The sequence below is a fragment of the Lagenorhynchus albirostris genome, chromosome 7 (genome assembly GCF_949774975.1).
Source record: "Lagenorhynchus albirostris chromosome 7, mLagAlb1.1, whole genome shotgun sequence".
NCBI lineage: Eukaryota > Metazoa > Chordata > Mammalia > Artiodactyla > Delphinidae > Lagenorhynchus > Lagenorhynchus albirostris.
The window spans coordinates 30,934,295-30,956,617 of NC_083101.1; the positions used below are offsets into that span (position 1 = coordinate 30,934,295).

General features: G+C 39.5%; 1 protein-coding gene across 3 annotated transcripts in view; it reads right to left on the reverse strand.

The window, feature by feature from the left end:
• The window catches only part of PLPPR1 (phospholipid phosphatase related 1), a 269,965-nt gene that overhangs the window by 19,073 nt on the left and 228,569 nt on the right, over window positions 1-22,323 (reverse strand). For all 3 annotated transcript variants that reach the window (XM_060153375.1, XM_060153373.1, XM_060153374.1), the window contains exon 4: window positions 13,122-13,254. In XM_060153375.1, the coding sequence (XP_060009358.1) occupies window positions 13,122-13,254 (133 nt within the window). The remainder of the gene's footprint in view (window positions 1-13,121; window positions 13,255-22,323) is intronic.

Sequence of the window (22,323 nt, forward strand, 5' to 3'; positions counted from 1 at the left end):
TAGGTCCTTGTTGGTTATCTATTTTATATATTAGTAGTATGTATATGTTAATCGCAGACTCCTGATTTATCTCGCCACTTCCCCTTTGGTAACCATAAATTTGTTTTCTATGTCTGTGGGTCTATTTCTGTTTTGTAAATAAGTTCATTGCATCATTTTTTTTTTTAGATTCTACATATAAGCAATATCATATGATATTTTTCTTTCTCTGTCTGGCTTACTTAGTATGATAGTCTCTAGATCTATCCATGTTGCTGCAAATGGCATTATAGCATTCTTTTTTACAGCTGAGTAATATTCCATTGTATAAATATACCACGTCTTCTTTATCCATTCATCTATTTATGGACATTTAGGTTGCTGCCATATCTTTGTTACTGTAAATAGTGCTGCAATGAACATTGGGGTGCGTGTATCTTTTCAAATTATGGTTTTCTCAGGGTATATGCCCAGTAGTGGGATTGCTGGGTCATATGGTAGTTCTATTTTTAGTTTTTTAAGGAACCTCCACACTGTTCTCCGTAGTGGCTGTACCAATTTACATTCCCACAAATAGTGTAGGAGAGTTCCCTTTTCTCCACACCCTCTCCAGCATTTATTATGTGTAGACTTTTTGATGATGGCCATTCTGACCAGTGTGAGGTGATACATCATTGTAGTTTTTTTTTTTAACATCTTTATTGGCATATGATTGCTTTACAATGTTGTGTTACTTCCTGCTGTATAACAAAGTGAATCAGCTCTATGTGTATATATATATATATATATATATATATATATCCCCATATTCCCTCCCTCTTGTGTCTCCCTCCTTCCCACCCTCCCTATCCCACCCCTCTAGGTGGTCACAAAGCACCGAGCTGATCTCCCTGTGCTATGTGGCTGCTTCCCACTAGCTAGCTATTTTACATTTGGTAGTGTATTTAAGTCCATGCCACTCTCTCACTTTGTCACAGCTTCTCCTCCACACCCCACCCTGTCCCCATTCTCAAGTCCATTCTCTACGTCTGCATCTTTATTCCTGTCCTGCCTCTAGTTTCACCAGAACCATTTTTTTTTTTAGATTCCATATATATGTGTTAGCATACAGTATTTGTTTTCCTCTTTCTGACTTACTTCACTCTGTATGACAGGCTCTAGGTCCATCCACCTCACTACAAATAAATCAATTTTGTTTCTTTTTATGGCTGAGTAGTATCCCATTGTATATATGTGCCACATCTTCTTTATCCATTCATCTGTCGATGGACACTTAGGTTGCTTCCATGTCCTGGCTACTGTAAATAGAGCTGCAGTGAACATTGTGGTACATGTCTCTTTTTGGATTATGGTTTTCTCAGGGTATATGCCCAGTAGTGGGATTCCTAGGTCATGTGGTAGTTCTATTTTTAGTTTAAGGAATCTCCATGCTGTTCTCCATAGTGGCTGTATCAATTTACATTCCCACCAACAGTGCAAGGGTTCCCTTTTCTCCACACCCTCTCCAGCATTTGTTTGTAGATTTTTTGATGATGGCCATTCTGACTGGTGTGCGGTGACACCTCATTGTAGTTTTGATTTGCATTTCTCTAATAATGAGCAGTTGAGCATCTTTTTATGTGCCTGTTGGCCATCTGTATATCTTCTTAGATCTTCTGCCCATTTTTTAATTTTTATTTTATATTGGAGTATAGTTGATTTACAATATTGTGTTAGTTTCAGGTATACAGCAAAGTGATACAGTTATACATATCTTCTGCCCATTTTAAAAATTTTTTATATTTTATTAACATCTTTATTGGAGTATAATTGCTTTACAATGGTGTGTTACTTTCTGCTTTATAACAAAGTGAATCAGCTATACATATACGTATATCCTCATATCTCCTTCCTCTTGCATCTCCCTCCCACCCTCCCTATCCCACCCCTCTAGGTGTAGTATTACTCTGCCAATTTTTTTTTTTAATTTATTTATTTTTGGCCACGTTTGGTCCTTGTTGCTGGGTGCGGGCTTTCTCTAGTTGCGGTAAGCGGGGGCTGCTCTTTGTTGCAGTGCACAGGCTTCTCATTACAGTGGCTTCTCTTGTTGTGGATCACGGGCTCTAGGTGCATGGGTTTCAGTAGTTGTGGCACGTGGGCTCAGTAGTTGTGGCTCGCAGGCTCTAGAGTGCAGGCTCAGTAGTTGTGGCACACAGGCTTAGTTGCTCTGCTGCATGTGGGATCTTCCCGGACCAGGGCTCAAACCCATGTCCCCTGCATTGGCAGGTGGATTCTTAACCACTGTGCCACAAGGGAAACCCTCTGCCCATTTTTTTGACTGGGTTGTTTGTTTGTTTTGATATTGAGCTGTATGAGCTCTTTGTATATTTTGGAGATTAATCTCTTGTTGGTCATATCATTTGCAAATATTTTCTCCCATTCTCTAGGTTGTCTTCGTTTTGTTTATGATTTCCTTTGCTGTGCAAAAGCTTTTAGGTTTAATTAGGTCCCATTTGTTTATTTTTGTTTTTATTTCCATTACTCTAGGACACAGATCCAAAAAGATAATGTTGTAATTTATGTCAAAGAGTGTTCTGCCTATGTTTTCCTGTAGGAGTTTTATAGTATCTGGTCTTACATTTAGGTCTTTAATCCATTTTGAGTTTATTTTTGTGTATGGTGTTAGAGAATATTCTAATTTCATTCTTTTACATGTAGCTGTCCAGTTTTCCCAGCACCACTTATTGAAGAGACTGTCTTTTCTCCATTGTATATTCTTGCCTCCTTTGTTGTAGATTAATTGACCATAGGTGCGTAGGAAAAATACTCCTATTTTAAACTAGTATTGTACTGTTATGCTTCTTTTTTGTACCTCTTATCTCAGTAGGAAATTTATATGTGTGATTATTCAGTAATGTCCATCTCTCCCATTAGGATTGTAGAATATGCAAGCTCCAAAGAGCAGGGAACACATCTATTTTTGTTCAACACTGTATCCAAGCACCTAGAATCAAACCTGGTCCATAGCAAACAAATATTTGTGGAATCATGAATCAATTGCTGAAGAAGCTTCAGAGAAGATTGACAGGAGAAGAGGGTAAAAGAGCATAGGAACTTGTCCAAATTTTCTAACTCATATTGGTGTCTCACATCCCTGATTCTGTTGAACATGGGTTTGACATGAAACCACTTGGCATGTATGATGTAGAGACCATTTTTCTTTTTAATAAGTGTCACAAAATCCTGCAGAGTGCTAGGCGCCTTAGCAAACAGAGGATAATTGAAAACTGGGGCTTTATAAGTGTCTCAGGAGTCAGAAAACTTGTAAATCATAATTTGGAAATCAAAGCACTCATCATTTTCAATGCAGCAAGAATGAGAAAAGAACCTTAATTTGGAGTCTGAAGATCTATGCTATATATACAGGAAAGACTTCTTACTGTAGACATTTGTGAAGGACAAGAAACTGGAAATCATGATGCACCTGGGTACAGTTTTACACAGACATGCACATCTTTGGGACAAATTGCCCCGTTTTTGATTCCGAGAAGTTGCAATGGTTGTCAGTTTAAATATTAACACATGGGTACATGAAAGCATGGCTCCTACATATTTTTCATGTGGAGAAACAAACACATAGAATTAAAAAAAAAAGGATAGTGGAAAAGACATAAAAACAAGTTATCTGGGTTAGGTTGGTAATAGTACTCTCTGAAAAGGGGAGGGGAATCTTACTCCTTCCTCAGCATATGTTCTCAACCTCTTATCAAACATTTCTGAAAAAGGACTGCTCTCCTATGTTAGCAAAAACAGTGCAATGAAAGAGAATGCAAGAACTGTGTTGTGTGAGATTAAGTATGGTTGAACGTTTTCTCATTTTCAGAAGTTAATCAGCTTTGTGAATCTTTTGTGGTAGTTCTTCTACAACGATGTTCAAAAAACATGGAAACACACTCTCAACTCAATTCCTGGCCTTTATTTTAGTGGGAAAATTGATGAAGATCTTATCCCACACAAACAAGTACAAGCAAGTGGCATGTGGTCACCATTTTGACAGCAGAAGGGGAGACATCTAAGGAATTCTTATGTTCACTTTCCTCAAAGTACATTCTGATTCAATCACCAAGTCTTAATTCTAGATCACATCTTTGATCCAAGCACCATTGCAAATGGAATAGAAGATACAAAGAAATGAATACAGTTCCTTTTTGCTTTTCTTTTTGCCACATCAAGTTCCCTAGTGGGAAATCTCAGTGGAGAAAGTAATTGTGCTGTTGCAAATGTGCTCTCAATTCAGCTGTGAAGAGCCTTCCTTCAGGAAACAACCATTTCTTTAGAAAAAGAAGACATGGTGAAATGTTTCCTCCATAACATGTTTTATTCAAACTAGAAGTTTCCTAGTGAAGACGTTTTATCTGCAGTTACCATGTTCATCCCACTTCCTAGCAAAGTGTACTGAGCTGATGAGATGTCTAAATAAGATTGCCATGGATACTAGGTAATGATGATAATAATGTAGCCAATACACTGTGTTTAGTATGTACTAGGTATTATTCTAAATGCTTTGAAATATTAGTTCACCACAACTCTTTGAGGTAGACACCATTATCTCCATTTCACAGATGAGGAAATTGAGGCACAGAGAGGTCAATTAACTTGACCTAGTTCACACAGCTAGTAAGTAGAAGAGCTGGGATTAGACACTAAATAGTTATGGCTCTAAATCCAAACTCTTATTCACAACCCTCTAAGCTTGTATTTTCATGTACTTAAGAAAATATATGCGTAGGTGTCAGGCCATGAAAAAAAGCACTTTAGTTCTCACCCACGCACTGAGAAGAGGCAAGGATTTAGAACATGCTCCCGATGAAATGTTTGCCTTGTCACAACAGAACAAGAATTCCTCAATATTTTAGCCAATAATTTTCCAACAAGAAGATGATAGAATACCTAAGATATGTCACCATTGAATGAGGCACTTTTCTCATCAATTTAGCAATGAATCTGACTTTGTTTCTAGTATAATACAAACACCATCAGTGCAAATTGATCTACAAACATCAAATATTGTGCTTCAAAAGGAAGTTTCTGACAACTAAATACATCAGTTCCTTGGATAGTTAATTTCAAGGGTTCACAGAACAAGATTCTTGGGTCTGTCTTTCCTGTGTATGTCACAGAAACACCAAAGGCTGACAGCAGTCTATTGTCTGGATGTCATGGTTTTAATCTGAAGAACAGATTTTATTAAAATCAATCTGAACCTCAGTTACTTTATCTGTAAAAGAGGTTTTAAATAGACCTAAATCACTGGGTTATTAATGCAAATCGTAGAAAATAGTTGTAAAAAACATTTTGTAAATTGTGAGATCTATGTAGATATTAGGGACTCATTTTTATAACTGAGGGATGTGGATATCCTCAGTAATTCAAATAAGTTGATTATAAAATTATTTTGAAAACAGGAAAGGGATAAGAACCCTATAATTCTAACAACCTCAAACATATATTCAACTCTGTGTGTTATTCATCTTTTGTATTAATAAAGCACCTTTTTTTACAATACAATGGTGTTTAAAGAACACTGTGTCATTACTATAACTACGCATCGTGGTAAGGGAAGAGGAAGAGTTTTTTTTTTTTTTTTGCAGTACGCGGGCCTCTCACTGTTGTGGCCGCTCCCGTTGCGGAGCACAGGCTCCGGACGCGCAGGCTCAGCGGCCATGGCTCACGGGCCCAGCTGCTCCGCGGCATGTGGGATCTTCCCGGACCGGGGCACGAACCCGCGTCCCCTGCATCGGCAGGCGGACTCTCAACCACTGCGCCACCAGGGAAGCCCTGAAGTACTTTTTTAAACCTTCACAGCAGTGGATTTCGACGGAGGGTGATCCTGTCCCCAGGGGACATTTTGCAATGTTTGGAGACATTTTTGGTTGTTACTAATGGAGGAGGGGGTGTTACTGGCATCTGGTACGTAAAGGCCAGGAATGCTACTATGCATCCTACACCCTACAATGTAGGATGTCCCCTCCTCCATACAGAAAAGAATTAACTGGCCCAAGATGTCAATAGTGCTGAGGTAGAGAAACTCTGCTTTACAGCAAATAAGTTCACTGAAATGCCGTGAATTTGCACTGGTTAATGTGAAAAGTGCTAGAGAAAGCAGCAATCTTTAGTCCTTTTAGTTAGTCCTTAAGCATCAATCTTTACTTGTCCTTATAGTTAGTCCTAAGCAGCTCAGTTATACCTTTTATTTGAGTCCAGCCTCTAAACACTGGTGCTGGGAAGGGCCCTCAGAAAAGGGTCACTTGAGTTTCATGACTAAATAACTTTCCTCTTGACAATTAGAGTAACTTACAGAGTTCTGGGCCAGGAGTCGTGTTTGGGTCTGTAATGCTCTGGTTCAGTGAGGATGACATTCAAAGAGGAGCAGACTTGTTCTCTGCACTGAGCAGAGCAACCAAAAGCAGCCTCATCACAGCTTCTTGAGACCTGAGCAGAGCTTGACCCCTGGTTGTGCCTTTGAAGTCAGCCAAGGCTCCCAGACTCAGCATGCCTCCCCTCCCTGCATCCAGAGCCACTCCTGGTCCCTAGTGGGAAGCACCAAACATCTCCGTCTCAAAGTCTGGTGGCTTGGCTGCTCATGGGGTCCAGAAACTGAGGTTCCCTTTATCCCCTAAGATCCATCCTGGCTTTCTCCTCCTCATCTATTTACCTAGGCTTCAAATCTGGTTCTTGTTGCTGAGTTCTAGAAATATCTCCATCAACTTATAGGCCCATGCCCTGCCTTGCTTTTGACATTTCTCCTTTAATGTCCAGCCTCTGGACTCGGAACTAAAGTCGGGTGCCTGGGCACTGCAACTGATTTTTAGACTATGCAGCCAAGGTCAACTTCCACAGTCAGCACAGGGAGCTGGCCTAGTTCTCTGGGTGCCTAGTTTCCTGGGATGGTCACTGTCCTGCTATGAAGTCACTGCCAACTCTAGACAATTCTCATTGTAGGGCAGCCTTTCCCTTCCCATTTAAAATTGCATATCTGCCTCCACAACCCCCCTATTTCCTTTTTCTACATTATTTTCCCCCATAACACTTACCTTCTCACAAACACTATGATTTACATATGATTTATGATTTTTAGTTTAATGCCTGGCTTCCCCCACTAGAATATAAATTCAATAAGAGCAAATAAATCTCTGTTTGGTTCAGTAATATGTCCTCAACACCTTAATCAGTGTTTTGCACATGGTACATGCCCAAAAAATTACTTGTTGAAGGTTGAAAATACGATCAGTCCCCCCCCCCATTTATAATTATAAATGCTGAATGCAAGTAGAAATGGACTGACTGAATCAAATGGAGTCTCCTTTCAGATAAAGTACATCTAAATGACTTTCAAAATTGAGAAGGATTTTCTAGTTCTTGAAAAGGCTGAGCTTGTCTCAGGGTATGAATTCTTACAACCATAAAACACTGTGACCTTTGAGGCTGCGTTTAAAATATTCGTGCTTCATTTAGATCACAATTTATGGCAATTAGCGTTACATGAATTAACGTTTACCATGGTACTTTCTATTCTGTCCAGTGCTACCTAATCCTTAGACCTGACCTAAATGGCCTAAGACTTGCTTGGTATTTAATTAAATTTTTATTGGAAGTAATAATGGAGCAACTGTGTGATCCCAAATGAAAAGCCCGTAATAAGCAGTTTCTGGATGACAGGCTATTTTAGGTGCCAAAAGACAATCTAATCTTGGTATATCTGGATCAGTTTTTTCTTTAACGCAAAAGAAAGTTATTCAAGACGGCAAACAAACCAAAAACCCTCATGGAATTGTAATGCTTTTTATTCATGCTTTCAGTATTAAATTAAAAAGTTAATATTTACAAGAATATGATTACTCAAGTATATTTGTGAATGAAAAGAATTTAAATATGACTTCCTTATTTTGTCTTTGTTGCTGAAAAGAGAATGTACAGGTTTATCTCTTTTGAGAACTTAAATCTGTGTATGGTTGTTGTTCAATTTAATGCATACCAAAGGAACTGATGTAGGAAGGGAAGGAATGGAGAGGGAAAAATGAGGAAAGGGAGAAGCCTTAAATATGTGTCACTAATTTGACCACATTTGTTTTGATAAAACGTTGGTAAAATTTGTTACTTCAGGCAATTTCTTTCCTCCCTTCCCACATCATGTAACACAGTGTGAGAGATTATACAACAGTTTAGAAATGGTTACAGAAGTTAACTATGAGGGTTTATAGCTAAAGCCTGGGAGACCAGGCATCCTCTTTTTGTTTGTTTATTTGTGGAAGTATAGTTGATTTATAATATTGTGTTAGTTTCAGGTATACAGCAAAGTGATTCAGTTTTTTATATATATATATATTTCAGATTCTTTTCCATTATAGGTTATTGTAATAACAAGTTGTTGAATACAGTTCCCTGCGCTATACAGTAAATCCTTGTTGCTTATTTTATATGTAGTGGTGTGTATCTGTTAATCCCAAACTCCTAATTTATCCCCCTTGCCCTTTCCCCTTTGGTAGCCATAAGTTTGTTTTCTATGTCTGTGAGTCTATTTCATCCTCCTTATAATGATGAGAACCTTGGGGAAAAAATTTATTGTTGGATTTGTGAATCAGAGGAATTCAATCCTCTCTGTCAAGGTCAACACAATTAGCATTTGTCTACAGGAAGAGATGGTTTAATTTGAATGCTTTCCCTTTGACTTGGCTATTGCCATTTTCTCAGTTAAAATTTACTTTGACTCTGTGGGGTGGGGTGAGGGGCTATCTGTTCAAGTCCCTGCCACACAGCCTAGAGAAGACAGGGAATTCGAGAGCCAAGGTGCCACTTTCAGCTCTGCTTTCGACGCCAAACACTGTGTTAAAGGACTTGGCCATCCTTTGGGATAGCCTCTATTTTTGCCACTCCTCCCAAAATGTCTAGCTCTTTTACTCATTTTAAAATTACACATATTTATGATTAAAAAATTGGAAATTACAGAATAAAAAGCAAAAAATAAAATTATTAACCTACAACTCAGGAATAACAACAGTTAACTTCTACATTTCTTCAATCTCTTTTCTATGGGATACATGTACACACACACAAATACTTACACAAATACATGTTCAGATACATATACACACATATGTATCATGTTGCATTCTTTTTATTTAGAAATAATCATAGGTTCCTAGTGTCTTGACTTTTTCCACATAGTGTTATATCATGAATAGTTCCCCTTTCATTAAAAATTCTTAAAGAATACCATTTTCTGAGATTGTACCTTATGATGGTTAGCATTATTTGTAAAAATTATTATTGATATTTCTAATTTATGTTATGACAAAATAATTTTAGTCCATAAAAATTAATTTACATTTCTGATCATTTCCTTAGGAAAGATTATTTGAAGTAGGATTTTGGGTTAAAAAGGAGGCTTATTTTAAGGCTACTGAAATATATTGTCAAATTGCTGTGCAGAAAGGGTATATCAACTTAGTCTCACTAGAATTGTACTAGAATCCCAAGTTTTTTCTCATCCTTGACAGCATAAAGCATTATTTTTTTAAAAAATATTTTGCTAGTCCACTGACTATTTTTGCAATGCGAAGCTGATTGTATTTGTTGAGTAACACTGTTGATAATGGGTTCTAGAATAATTACATAAACTGCAAGAGCAAAGTCATGCCATTTCAGCTTAATTAGAATAGTTAGCTGAAACAGTTGTTATTTTCTAATGCCAACTGCATGGTGTGTATTTTGGTGGCTACTGGGCTAGAATAAAAAGACTGTTAAGACCTTTACAATAACGTTTCTAATGCATTTTATTACCTTATTTTACTTTAATTTTTTCAAAGGAAACATCTCCATATAAAGGATCTTTACTTCAAGTAGTATGTTTTTTCTCTTATGGAAAAATTTAATCCACACATACTAAGTTACCCATCTCAAGATAGACCCCTCCCCCCAACTTCAACGCTCCTATATGAAAAGTCAGAATAGACTTTTGACTTTCTCTTAGAAATTGCCTTATTTATGTACCCTAATCTTTTAGAACTAAGCTGAAGAGAGGTAATAAAGTTAATTAAACAGGAGGCAAATGAATATTTAAGAATCAGCATTTCTGGAAGCAATTTTAGGCAAATCTATGATTTAACAGAGTTTAGTTTTTGCTCTTTACTCCTCCAAAAAAATTATGGAAAACCTACTATGTGCCAGGCATTTTGCAATATGCTGTTGATACAAAGTGAAAAAGATATAGTCCCTGCTCTCCAAGGGATCATAAATTACAGTAGTCCCCCCTTATCCACGGGGGTATGGTCCGAGACCCGCCCCCAGTAGATGCCTGAAACGGTGGATCATACTAAATCCTACATATACTATGTTTTTCTAATACATATATACCTATAATAAGGTTTAATTTAGAAATTAAGTACAGTAAGATATTAACAACAATAACTAATAACAAAATAGAACAATTATAACAATGTACTGTAATTAAAGGTGAATGTAATCTCTCTCTCTCGAAATATCTTATTGCACAAATTTAATGCCTTTTCTATCTTAACTAAGCACTTACCATGGCTGTGGCTGTAATTTTTGCAGTTTGAGGTGTGACAGCAGAACTAGCATGTATTACTTTTTTCTTCTTTACAATTTCACAAACAGAAGATTTGTTCTTACTATTCAACCTCAGCATGTGATTTTTTTCTTTCCTTACTGAGAACTTTTACCTTTTCACTTAAAGAAAGTGCTTTACGGCTTCTCTCTGGCATATCCAAATTGCCAGCATCACTACTCTTGTGCTTTGGGGCCATTATTATGTAAACTAAGGATTACTTGAACATAAGCTCTGCCATATCATGACAGTTGATTTGATAACCAGACGGCCTCTAAGTGACCGATGGGTGGGATAATGTGGACAAAGGGATAATTCACGACAGAGCAGGATGGCATAAGATTTCATCATACTCAGAATGGAGCATGATTTAAAACTTATGAATTGTTTATTTCTGTAATTTTTCATTTAATATTTTTGGCTGACTGTGAGTAACTGAAACCACGGAAAGCAAAATCATGGAATGAAAACTTAAAAGTTAATAATTACCATCATCTATTGAAAACTGGGTGTCAGGCACTTTATCATAGTATTTTTCATGCTTAGAAGATCCCTAATACAGGCATTATTAGCCTTACCCACACACTCACAGTCCTTGGGAACAGTTACTTTATCCCATTTTATATCATATTCTTCATCTGCACAGTTAGAACTATAACCTACCTTATAGGGTATTGGGTGGATCAAACGAAATTATAAAGTGTCTAGTCCAGTGTTCTGTATAATAAATATTCTCGCCTCTCCTCTTGTCTTCCTTGAAGCCACTCTGGTAGCAGGTGACCAAACTCTGGATGTCTTTGAAAGGCACCATCGTTTGGAATGAGATAGACGTGACATCATATGGATGAGGGTATACCCAATGAGCCGACTGCAGACGCCCACAGGTCATTCTGCAAATACCATCAGTAAATGCCGAAGACTATTTTAATGTTAAGGGTTACTTCTTTTAACTTAGGTTTTCCTAGCCTTCCCACTCTACTACTTCCCTAACTCCCATGCCAATGTTAGAAGTTACTGCATATTTTTTTAAATTTTTATTGAAGTATAGTTGATTTACAATGTTGTGTTTAATTTCTGCTGTACAGCAAAGTGATCCAGTTATACATATATATTCTTTTCATATTCTTTTCCATTATGGTTTATCACAGGATATTGAATACAGTTCCCTGCGCTACACAGTAGGACCTTGTTGTTTATCCATCCTATATATACTAGTTTGCATCTGCTAACCCCAAACTCCCAGTCCTTCCCTCCGCCCCCCACCCCACAACCATGAGTCTGTTCTCTATGTCTGTAAGTCTGTTTTTGTTTCATAGATATGTTCATTTGTGTCATATTTTAGATTTCATTTATATGTGATATCATATGGTATTTGTCTTTCTCTTTCTGGCTTAGTAGGATAATCTCTAGGTCCATCCATGTTGCTGCAAATGGCATTATTTCATTCTTTTTAATGGCTGAGTAATATTCCATTGTGTATATGTACCACATCTTTATCCGTTCATCTGTTAATGAACATATAGGTTGTTTTCATGTCTTGGCTATTGTAAATAGTGCTGCTGTGAACATAGGGGTGTGTGAAGTTACTGCATATTTGATTTTGATATGATCATTTGCTCATGACTTGAGGAAATTCGACCCTTTTCTATAACAGGAAGTAAAGGATTAAGGATAAGCAAAGGAGCTGTGTTCTGGCCCTCACTTTCTCAGTTGTCAGTTCCATATGTTCTAAATGGTATCATGGCTTGTTTTAGCACCATGTTGATACTTTCAGAGTTTTATCCTGGCTCCCATGAACACCTGACCAGTAGGTATTTGCAGGATCTCATTAGAACACTAATAGTTACTGAGTACTCACCGTGTAGGAACTCTGAGAGATCTATATTCCTACCTTTACTCACATACACATTCATTCCCATATTTATTATCATTATCCATATACCCTCAGGATTTTTATAAAAGTCCTAGAAGGAGGGTTATAGAAAACGTCTTAATTATTCCTCATTGTGAACACTAATAAAACTATTTGCTTTCCAACTTTGGAAAGGCATTCTTTTTAAGACCTGATGGATTAGATTTTCCATACTTTATTTAAAGTTCCCTGCATAACAAAGTTACTGGGTAGGAAAGTTTTGTCAGGAAAGTTGATTATTTCTAGTTCATTTTACTGGTGTCCCCTGATGCTGTACCCCCTTGCCTGACTCAGCTTAAGGGTATATGGCAATATCCAGTCAATATTAAAATATATGTCCCAAGGGAATCTCAGATAAGTATTGTGTAGGAAGAAAAAATCAAAGTTGAAATCATTTGTAAAACAATTTAATAAGTATTGCTTCACTTTAAGGATCAAAAATTTGGCTTGGCACCAGGATCAGGCTCAATTTCTGTACTTCCTGGAAAATCCCCAAAACAACTCTTGCTTTTAAAGTTGATGCTTCCATAGCTTAGGTTATTTTATCAAGTGTGTTCATCTTCAGTAAGTTTAGTAAGTTTTACCTATAAGCGAGGGCTTAGTCCAACATGCCCTTGTACTCACCTATGAATCTTACGATCCTTCGGAGTAAGGGATTCAGGTAACAGCATTCTCCGGTCAGAATTGTTTTCTCCTGGGCAATCAGAGATTCTCTGGTTGACTTTATGAAATACATGGATAGCTCACCAATAAAAATCTGGAAAAGGAATGTTGAAGAATTGTCAAGTTGGATAGCTGTCTGATAAAAGAGACCCACTAGCTTAAGAAAAAACTCAAAACTTCTGAGGCTTCACAATTATATTAGAAGATATCATGTTGGAGGGATGGAGAGTTAAATAGTAATTTGCAGTTAACTCTTCAAAAGAATTAGAGAAAGCAATAATTGATAATTTCAGATAGATTTCAGGCTATAATATTAAATTCTAAAGTCATATGAAACCTAAGTTGAAATAATAAATTGAATAATAGAATCTATGATAGGGCTCACTCAGGCTGTATTTGAATTTTTTTTTTTTTTTTTTTTTTTTTTTTTTGCGGTACGTGGGCCTCTCACTGTTGTGGCCTCTCTCTTTGAGGAGCACAGGCTCCAGACGCGCAAGCTCAGCGGCCATGGCTCACGGGCCCAGCCGCTCCGCGGCATGTGGGATCTTCCCGGACCAGGGCACGAACCCGTGTCCCCTGCATCGGCAGGCGGACTCTCAACCACTGCGCCACCAGGGAAGCCCTTAAATATTTTTAACTGAATGTGTGCATTGCAATGATGCGGAATGACTGGGACAGCCCAGTAGGGCATTATACGCACCCATCGCAATATTACTTCATTACGTGGCAATACTACCATCTTTATTTGAACACATTTGCCTGATCAATATTCTCCTACTCTGAACTGGTTGACTGTCACACCTTTATGATTGGCACCTCTTGTTATCTTGAACTAATACGTGTATATTACCATTTAAATCATAATGCCTTTGTGTACATTGTAAGCTTCCTGATGACAGGGACCATATCTTATATTTCTTCATTATGCTTATAGCACCCAGTGCACTGTATTCCCATTTAAAATAAGGATCTGGCATGAGGGAAGTTGTCACCAACTTTGACACTGCCGCGGCTGAAGACTGAGAACCTTCAGTGAATAAAAAGCTAATAATTACCATCATCTATCGCAAACTGGATGTCAAGCACTTTATCATAATAGTTTTCATGGTCACAAAATCCCGAGTGTTGGTAGTATTACCTTTGCTTTACTGGTGAAGAATGAAAGTTCAGTGTAGTTAAGTAACTTACCCTCCAGAGCATACAACTGGCATGTGGAGGCACTGGGATTGGTATTCAGTACAACTGGGTTCCAAAGTCCACATTTCCCACCACATCATATGCCACTTTTATTTTCTGAACCCTCATTTCAATAGTTCCCCAGAAAAATGTGATCTTATAATTGTTCTTCTTTGCTATGTGTGTGCTTGTGGTTTTAGATAAACTTCATCAATGTTTTAAGAATTCCTATGCCTTATACTCTTCCTGTCATTATAGAATATCTGTTTAGATGGATCAAGATGCCGTCATGAATGGCACATGAGAGATGGAAGTTAAGCTATAGAATAGTAAAACTGGAATCATCTACAGATGTTTTCCCCTTCCTTTTATGAGGGAGGAACCCAAAAGTCTCAGGGACTTGGCCACACACAGCCAGACAGTGTCTGAAGCAGCTCTAGCAGGTGGTCTATAAATAAATACTGTTATCCCATTGTACAAATAAGACACCTGAGGCGTAGAGGGGTTAAATAATTTGTACAAGGTCGTCACGAATCCTAGCTCTGAAGCCAGGAAAACCTGGCTCCAGAGTCCTTTCTCTTAACTGCTACACTTTTACTCAGCAGTGATGCAATAAAATATTTGTTGAATTTGTGTTTAACGTTGACAACATAGAAAACAAATGCAATATGCTTTAAACACTAAAAAATGTAGATGATATTAAAGTACAAGATAGAATGGTGTAATGGAAATAGAACTATGGGCAAGTCAGAATGGGATGGAAGTTGGCAGGAAAAGACTGAGTTCAGGGTCAGACAGACAAATGATGGGCCAGCATGGATCACCTTGGCAGGTGCTGTCTATGTATGTCTAAGAATATTTTGTGCCTGACATCCCTTGGAATTAACAATGAGTTGATGCTCTGTCAGGTGAAAATATTTGAATAGTTTCAAGAACTCAGCCCTCCCTCTCTTCTCGTTAGACCTATCTCTGCCAAAACAAGGTGCCAAGGGGCTTTGTTTGTCCCCACTGCAATGACGGCACTGCATTACTGTTCTTTATCTCAGTGAACAGATGGGGATAAATTCATGCATAGTCGGGTACATGAAATAGTATTTCCCTGAGGGAGCTTTCTCTGCTCCCACAGACTAGCTTAGGCATTCATGTTGTACGTGAATCTCTTACCTTGTGTTTCTCCTTTCCATTTCTATCACAAATTACAATGATAGTACGATTACATGCTATCATTTTCATTCCTTGTTACGGGATGTCCCACATGTCTTATTCCGGTTATGTCCCCAGGGCATAGCCCAGTGTAATGTACATAGTAGTTATTCAATGTTGAATGAATTAAGTGTATCAGATTAATGCAGGTTTTTTGGAATACAGGTTTAACGAGGTAGACTGTAAAGAAACTTTGCCAGGTCCCCTCGGGAAAAGGGAGATCCTGCCTTGTCATTGTTCCCACAACATATTACACAGATCTCTCTCCTGACATCAACCCAATTAATTGCAATTATTGTCTGTATGTCCCTCTTCATTTGACTATGATGTCCTTATGGGAAAGACTTTTGCCCTTCCTTGCATGGTAACTAGAACAGGGACTGGTATATAGTAGATTCAATCAATATTTGTTGAATGAATAAAAGACTGAATCTTTAGAGTACCTATGTATGGGTAGAACCCTCTGATCTTAACTTCTCTGAAGATTTCTCTGCAGGAAATTCCCAATATGGACCAGAAAGCATGCAATTTTTGCTGTATTGCTTAGGAATATAGTAAAAAAATTAAGGATTAACGAATACAAAGTAAAGTATCTCTTTTAAACTAAATTTACTCATATACTCATTTTGCATTCAACAATTTTGGAGAGGCAGCACCCATTCTGCCAGGAATTGTTCTAGCATGGGAGACGTAGCTGTGAACAGAGAATAGTGGGGGAGAGCACAAATAAACCAGTAAGTATATCGTGTAATGTTGTGAAATGACATGATTAAAAAGTAAAGCAGGGAACTGGGATGGAGAGTGGTAAACACATAGGGATAAGAAAAGAAATGAGCAATTCTTGCCTCAGCCATTTCAGAAGCCCAAAACATCCTTACTCTATAAGAAAGAGAGAAGAAAATTCTAGAAGTTCTCCATTTAGTGAAGGTTGTCACTACTCACACAAGAGGCAAAAAAGCAAGAAAATGTGAGAGAAAATCTACACAAAACATGTTCTTGTTAGAACCTAGGGGTAAAACAGGAATAAAGACACAGACCTACTAGAGAATGGACTTGGGGATATGGGGGGCGGGAAGGGTAAGCTGTGACAAAGTGAGAGAGTGGCATGGACATATACACACTACCAAACGTAAGGTAGATAGCTAGTGGGAAGCAGCCACATAGCACAGGGAGATCAGCTCGGTGCTTTGTGACCGCCCGGAGGGGTGGGATAGGGAGGGTAGGCGGGAGGGAGACGCAAGAGGAAAGAGATATGGGAACATATGTATATGTATAACTGATTCACTTTGTTATAAAGCAGAAACTAACACACCATTGTAGAGCAATTATACTCCAATAAAGATGTAAAAAAAAGAAAATACACATGTGGACACATACACACAGATCTGAACAAAATCACTCCAAGGCATACCAAACAAAACTTGTCATGTGAAAAGGGTATGGGGCTCAAATAAATCCGTAAGTAAAATGTCCTAAGACTCTCATGTCAAAGGTGATAAGCAGTATAAGAATTGATACTATTGGGACTTCCCTGGTGGTCCAGTGGGTAAGACTCCATGCTCCCAATGCAGGGGGCCCGGGTTTGATCCCTGGTCAGGGAGCTAGATCCCGCACGCCGCAACTAAAAGATCCCCCCAGCCAAATAAAAAACAAAAATCAACAAACAAACCAAAAACAAGAATTGATACTATTGGTCAACAATATTCAAATCACAATTGAGGTATGAAATACAAAAGAAAAAAATCAGAGCAAGGATATATGCTAACCTATATATCTAATTACCGACATAATACTTTGAGTATATTAAGTAATAATGTTTACATAAGGAAGGAAGGAAGAAAGGAAGGGGGTCATTTTATAACTTCAAGGTAGGACAGTATTCCTGGTCCATCCAGTTCAGACTGTGATGGACATAAAGGTTGCTGATAAAATAATCCAGCTCTTAGATCTCAGTGAATGGGCTTCATGGATGTTCATTTCACTGCGTTTCTCTGATCACACTCAGGGTGCTATTTCTCCATCCACGGGGTTCCACAGTCTCATACAGGGCCTGATTCTGCTTGGAGAGAGAGGGAGAGAGAGTGGGAAGATTCTGCTTGATAAAGGTAGGGGTCTCTTTTCTTTCCTGCCTGGCCCCAGCCGATGTTGGAAGCCGTCTACCCACTGGCAGATTTATGACTCTGGTTCTGGCAATGGTTGGGTTCCTCCATCTGTATCTTTGCCACACACACTCTGCCTCTATCCACCACTCTTTTCAGAGAGCAGCTGGGACATGTGGGACTCTCCATGTGTTCGGCCCTGGCTGTCCTGCCTATTATGGCCTTTCAAATTGTTGGCTAACAAGCATCCTATCACTCATAGCAAATGAGCATACCCTCTGGTGAGAAATGATCAAGGCCAAACTCTAGACCTGGCCATGAACAAACAGCAAGTGAATTCCATTGGTGCATCTCTCATCCCCCAGCTATGCTGGCTACAATCACAAGTGACATGACCTAAGACACTTAGATAACAGTAAATATACTTTTAGTGAGGATAACTTGATAAATTTGTCTTTCAAATATGGAAACCCAAATGGCAAATAAGCAAATAACCCTGGAATATAATACATCAGTTTGGTGTGTTATCTTGCAGACTTCACTTCTTTACAATCTTTAAAGGAGATCTGATAAGTCATAAATAAGTGATATAAATGTAAAATATTTAGGGGATAGTGTTCAAATTTCAAAATATAAAATCTGCAGAAAAAGTCACTGGAAGATGTATTATAATTTCATATTGTAAGGGGGACTCACTGCATGTTCTATGTGGCTGTCATCATAAAGGTGTCTAGAATTCCTGGAATATATGTTTTGGGTTCACACATAGGCTAGTTGTAGCTCTGGTACTTGGCAATATCAGAGTCATTGCTGTTTCTTGAATGTGGGCTGTTGAGTTGAAATCTCAGCTCCCTCCCTTCTTGATGTGACTTTGGGCAGGTAACTGAACCTTTCTGAGCTTCTGCTTTTCTTTTGTTCACTTTAAACATGAGGGTAATAACTATATCAGAAAATTATTGAGAGTATTAGGAAATGTATGTCAAAACATCTATAGGTGCTCAAAGAATGTTTGTTGCTGTCACTTACTGGTCGGTCTAGGCAAGAATGTGTATTGAAATTGCTTGAAAAATTGTCCTGGATTAAGAAAACATAGCTCTGCTCTGCCCCTAACCAGATGTTCGATCTTGGACCACTTGCTTGACCTCTCTGGGCCTAGTTTCTCATCTGTCAGTTTCTTATCTGTTGGACTAGGAGAACTTTAAGTTGCTTTTCCAGCTCCAACATCTTTGCCTTTATGATAGGAACTGACAAGAGAGGGCTGATTAAGGGAACTGAAATCATGTAATTGGGCTTTAATTTCTCTCCTGTTGGTTAAGCTCTCCAGGGTCAGTGTAGTTTCTTGCAATGCTTCTTCCTTCAGCCTTCATTCACTTTTAAAATCCCATGGGGCTTTGCCCTCACCGAGTAATCTTCCCTAAAAGCAAAGTGGATGCAGCCTGCTCCAGAGTCGTCACATTGCCTGATACCTCTGTTACCTGTGTGCCTGAGGACAGCAGAGGCTAGTAGCTCCTCCCTGGATTTCTGTGTGTCATGCTCTGAGGAAGAGGAGAGCGTTCTTTGCATACTTCTCAATATTAATGTCTAAGTAGCTTCAGAGATTTCAGTCCCAGGGATTTTTAGATGCTTCCAATATCCTCCTTGGGAAGATTCTTTACTCGTGAGCATTTCCAAGAAAGGCAGGCATGGTTTTTGCCGTAGATTTTGTTTAAAAGTGACCCAGGGGATTTTAAATGTCCAGACTATGCTGCCAGTCCTGGCTGCTGACGTCTAAATGCTCTGCTTTCATCTTTCCTGATGAGTGCCGGTGACAACCCAGATGTGCACAGAGGTTCCGGTCCTCTGACCTGCTGAGCTATGCTTGGTTCAAGAACTCTTGACTTCTGCTTTATCACAGCTAAGTGTAAATAAAGGAATTCAGCTCTAGACACTTCTGTGCCTTTCAAAGCTGAACGCTTCAATAGAATCGAGGCCATGTGGATGATGGCGTTTTGGAAATCATTCAGCAACTCACATAATAAATGTTTTGTGGATTGGAGCGTCATTACTGGTCTTAATCCAGGGGTGGCATCTACCTATTCAAAACACTCTTAAGTTGACACTTTGCTATATAATGCAACACCAAGGTGGGATGCTACATTTCCAAAGCAGGGTATTCTCTTGAGCCTTTTTTTTTTTCCTTTCTGGATGGTGGATGCAAGAGAAATGGGAATTTAAAATGAGTTAGCTAAAATACTGCTCTTAGTAAAAACTAAAATGCATTGTGATCACCAAGTAAACTGACCGTCACACAATTTTAGGCAAACAGTAGTCTTTTCAAGAAACAAATTCTCAAAGCTCCTAACACAATCATCTATTCACCAATCCTTAAAAGGGGCATCTCAAAGGTGGTAAGCAAGTCTCTCCGTGGGACGATGTTAAGGGAAAAAATAATCTGTAAGGGAATTTGGAGCACTCACCTGCCACATGGATAGTAAACAGGAAATCCACAACAATTAATGAGGCTATCTATAACCCTTTCCCAGAAAAAAATGTCAATTGTAATGACTAAGTACATTTGCAACAAAGAAAATGTGTTCACGGTAAAAAAAAAAAAAAAAAAAAAAAAGTCATTAGATAATGTACAAAAGGGAAAAAGATGTGAATGATGAAGTGTTAAAAAGGGGTTTCAACAGATGAGGTTGTTCAGTACAGGCGCCCACACTGTCTCCTTTGCTCTGGCAGCTGCGTCCCTCGCCAGCCAGGCAGCAGATGTGCATTTACCCGGGGCCCACTCTCTGATCCACGCTGTGCACTGAGCTTCTGTAGTCACTGCTGAGCTTATGGCCCAGAAACCCCCAGGTGAAGAGTCGCAGTTTCCTCCAGATTGTGCCTTTCTATCAAATTATGCTTGTCTCTTCCTTTCCCAGCAAATTCTAGATAAGTCTTGTGTGTGTGCGCGTGCACACTTGCACACAAACTGTGAGCTGTGTCAATTCTCTCAGGCTGGGTGTCAAACGTTCTGCTGCTTCAGTTCTAAATACTCCCATCACTTTGTTGTGAGGCCAAAAAAAGGTTTACTAGCTATTTTCTCATGCCTGGGGTGCTGGGGCTGAGATAAAATAAGGGTCAATCAGATTCTCCACCGGGTTAAATCCTCTTCTCCAAACAGGCTCTCTGCCTTTGACTCTGAGTCTGAGAGTTTATTCAGGGGGCCGGAGGCAGTTGTTAGCCAGGGTTTCCACGCTGGTCAGAATGCACCCTGCGGTTTCTTGGACGTGTGGCCAACACTTTTGGCTAAATCGTTCCGGACACAATAAATCCCCCAAGCTCTAACTTTTCCTAAGTCCCTGTACAGCTTTCTCCTGTGTGGCCTTGCCTCAACATGATGCTGATCCTTTCTGACAGCGAAGCACAAAAGGAGAAATAGGAAATGACAGGTCAAACCCACGGCAGTCTCTTCCCTCATGTCTTTCTTGTGTGTCCCTGCAAGCACCACCCATCCTTGGAGACTACACGGCAGTTTAGGGTGGTAGGTTTTTCTGTGGTTAATGTGCTAGAGCAGTGGTCCCCAACATTTCTGGCACCAGGGACCAGTTTTGTGGAAGCCAGTTTTTCCACGGATGAGGGGGGGAAGTTCAGGCGGTAATGTGAGCAATGGGGAGCGGCAGAGGAAGGTTCGCTGGCTTGCCCTCCGCTTACCTCCTCCTGTGCGGCCCAGTTCCTAACAGGCTGACAACCGATACTGTCCGCGGCCTGGGGTTTGGGGACCCCTGTGCTAGAGAATACACAGAGCACCAAGGACGAGTCCAGGTTGAACTACCTTTTTTGAGAATTGCCATTAGTTTGTGTCACATAAGTCAACCCCGAGGAGTCTTGCTTTCTTTCTATTACAGGGAAAATAGGAAATGGGTTTAAGAAGGAGTACACACACACACACACACACACACACACAGACACACACAGACACACACACACACACACACACACACACACACACACACACTCTCTGCCATTCTGTGAAACACCTGGCCAGGCACAGATTGAACTCCCGAAAGAAAGTCAGGAGAGCCTAGGGAGTTGGGAATCTGATATTTGGAGTCTTCCAATTAGAAGGTTCTTTTTTCATCTCTCAAGGAATATTAGAACCAGAAAGATCTTGGCGATCGTTTAGCCCAACCCCACCTTTTGCGGATGAGAAATCGAACCCAAAGAGGGAACATGCCTTAGCAGAGGTCACACAGTTACTGGGGGCAAAGCCACAACAGGGATTCCTCCCTTTCCTGACAGATCAGGCCTGAGGCAGGATGACTGCAGTGTGAGGATAATGAAGGATGCACACTCAGGGGCAGGGGGTGTGCTGAGCTAGGCACTTGGGAGCCGTGTTCAAGTGGCCCAAGAAAGGCTGCTTAGGATACCCCATCTCTCTCCAGGAAGGGGCAGAAGTAAACATGGCTCCTTGCTCCCAGGAGATGTCCCTGAGCATCAGGGGAGTTCTGCTTCCTGTCCCGCCGTTGCTCACTTATTTTCAGGTCTTGGGGGGAAGATCAAGCGCCACAGCAGGGTTTCAAGGTCACTCAGCTCTCTGCCATTAACCCATCAGCTGTAATCAGCGCTGGTTCCTAGCAATGCCCCTCATTCGGGAGGAACATAAAAATAGAACCAAATGGGTGGGTAACTGTCCGATTACATACAGAACTAACTGCGAC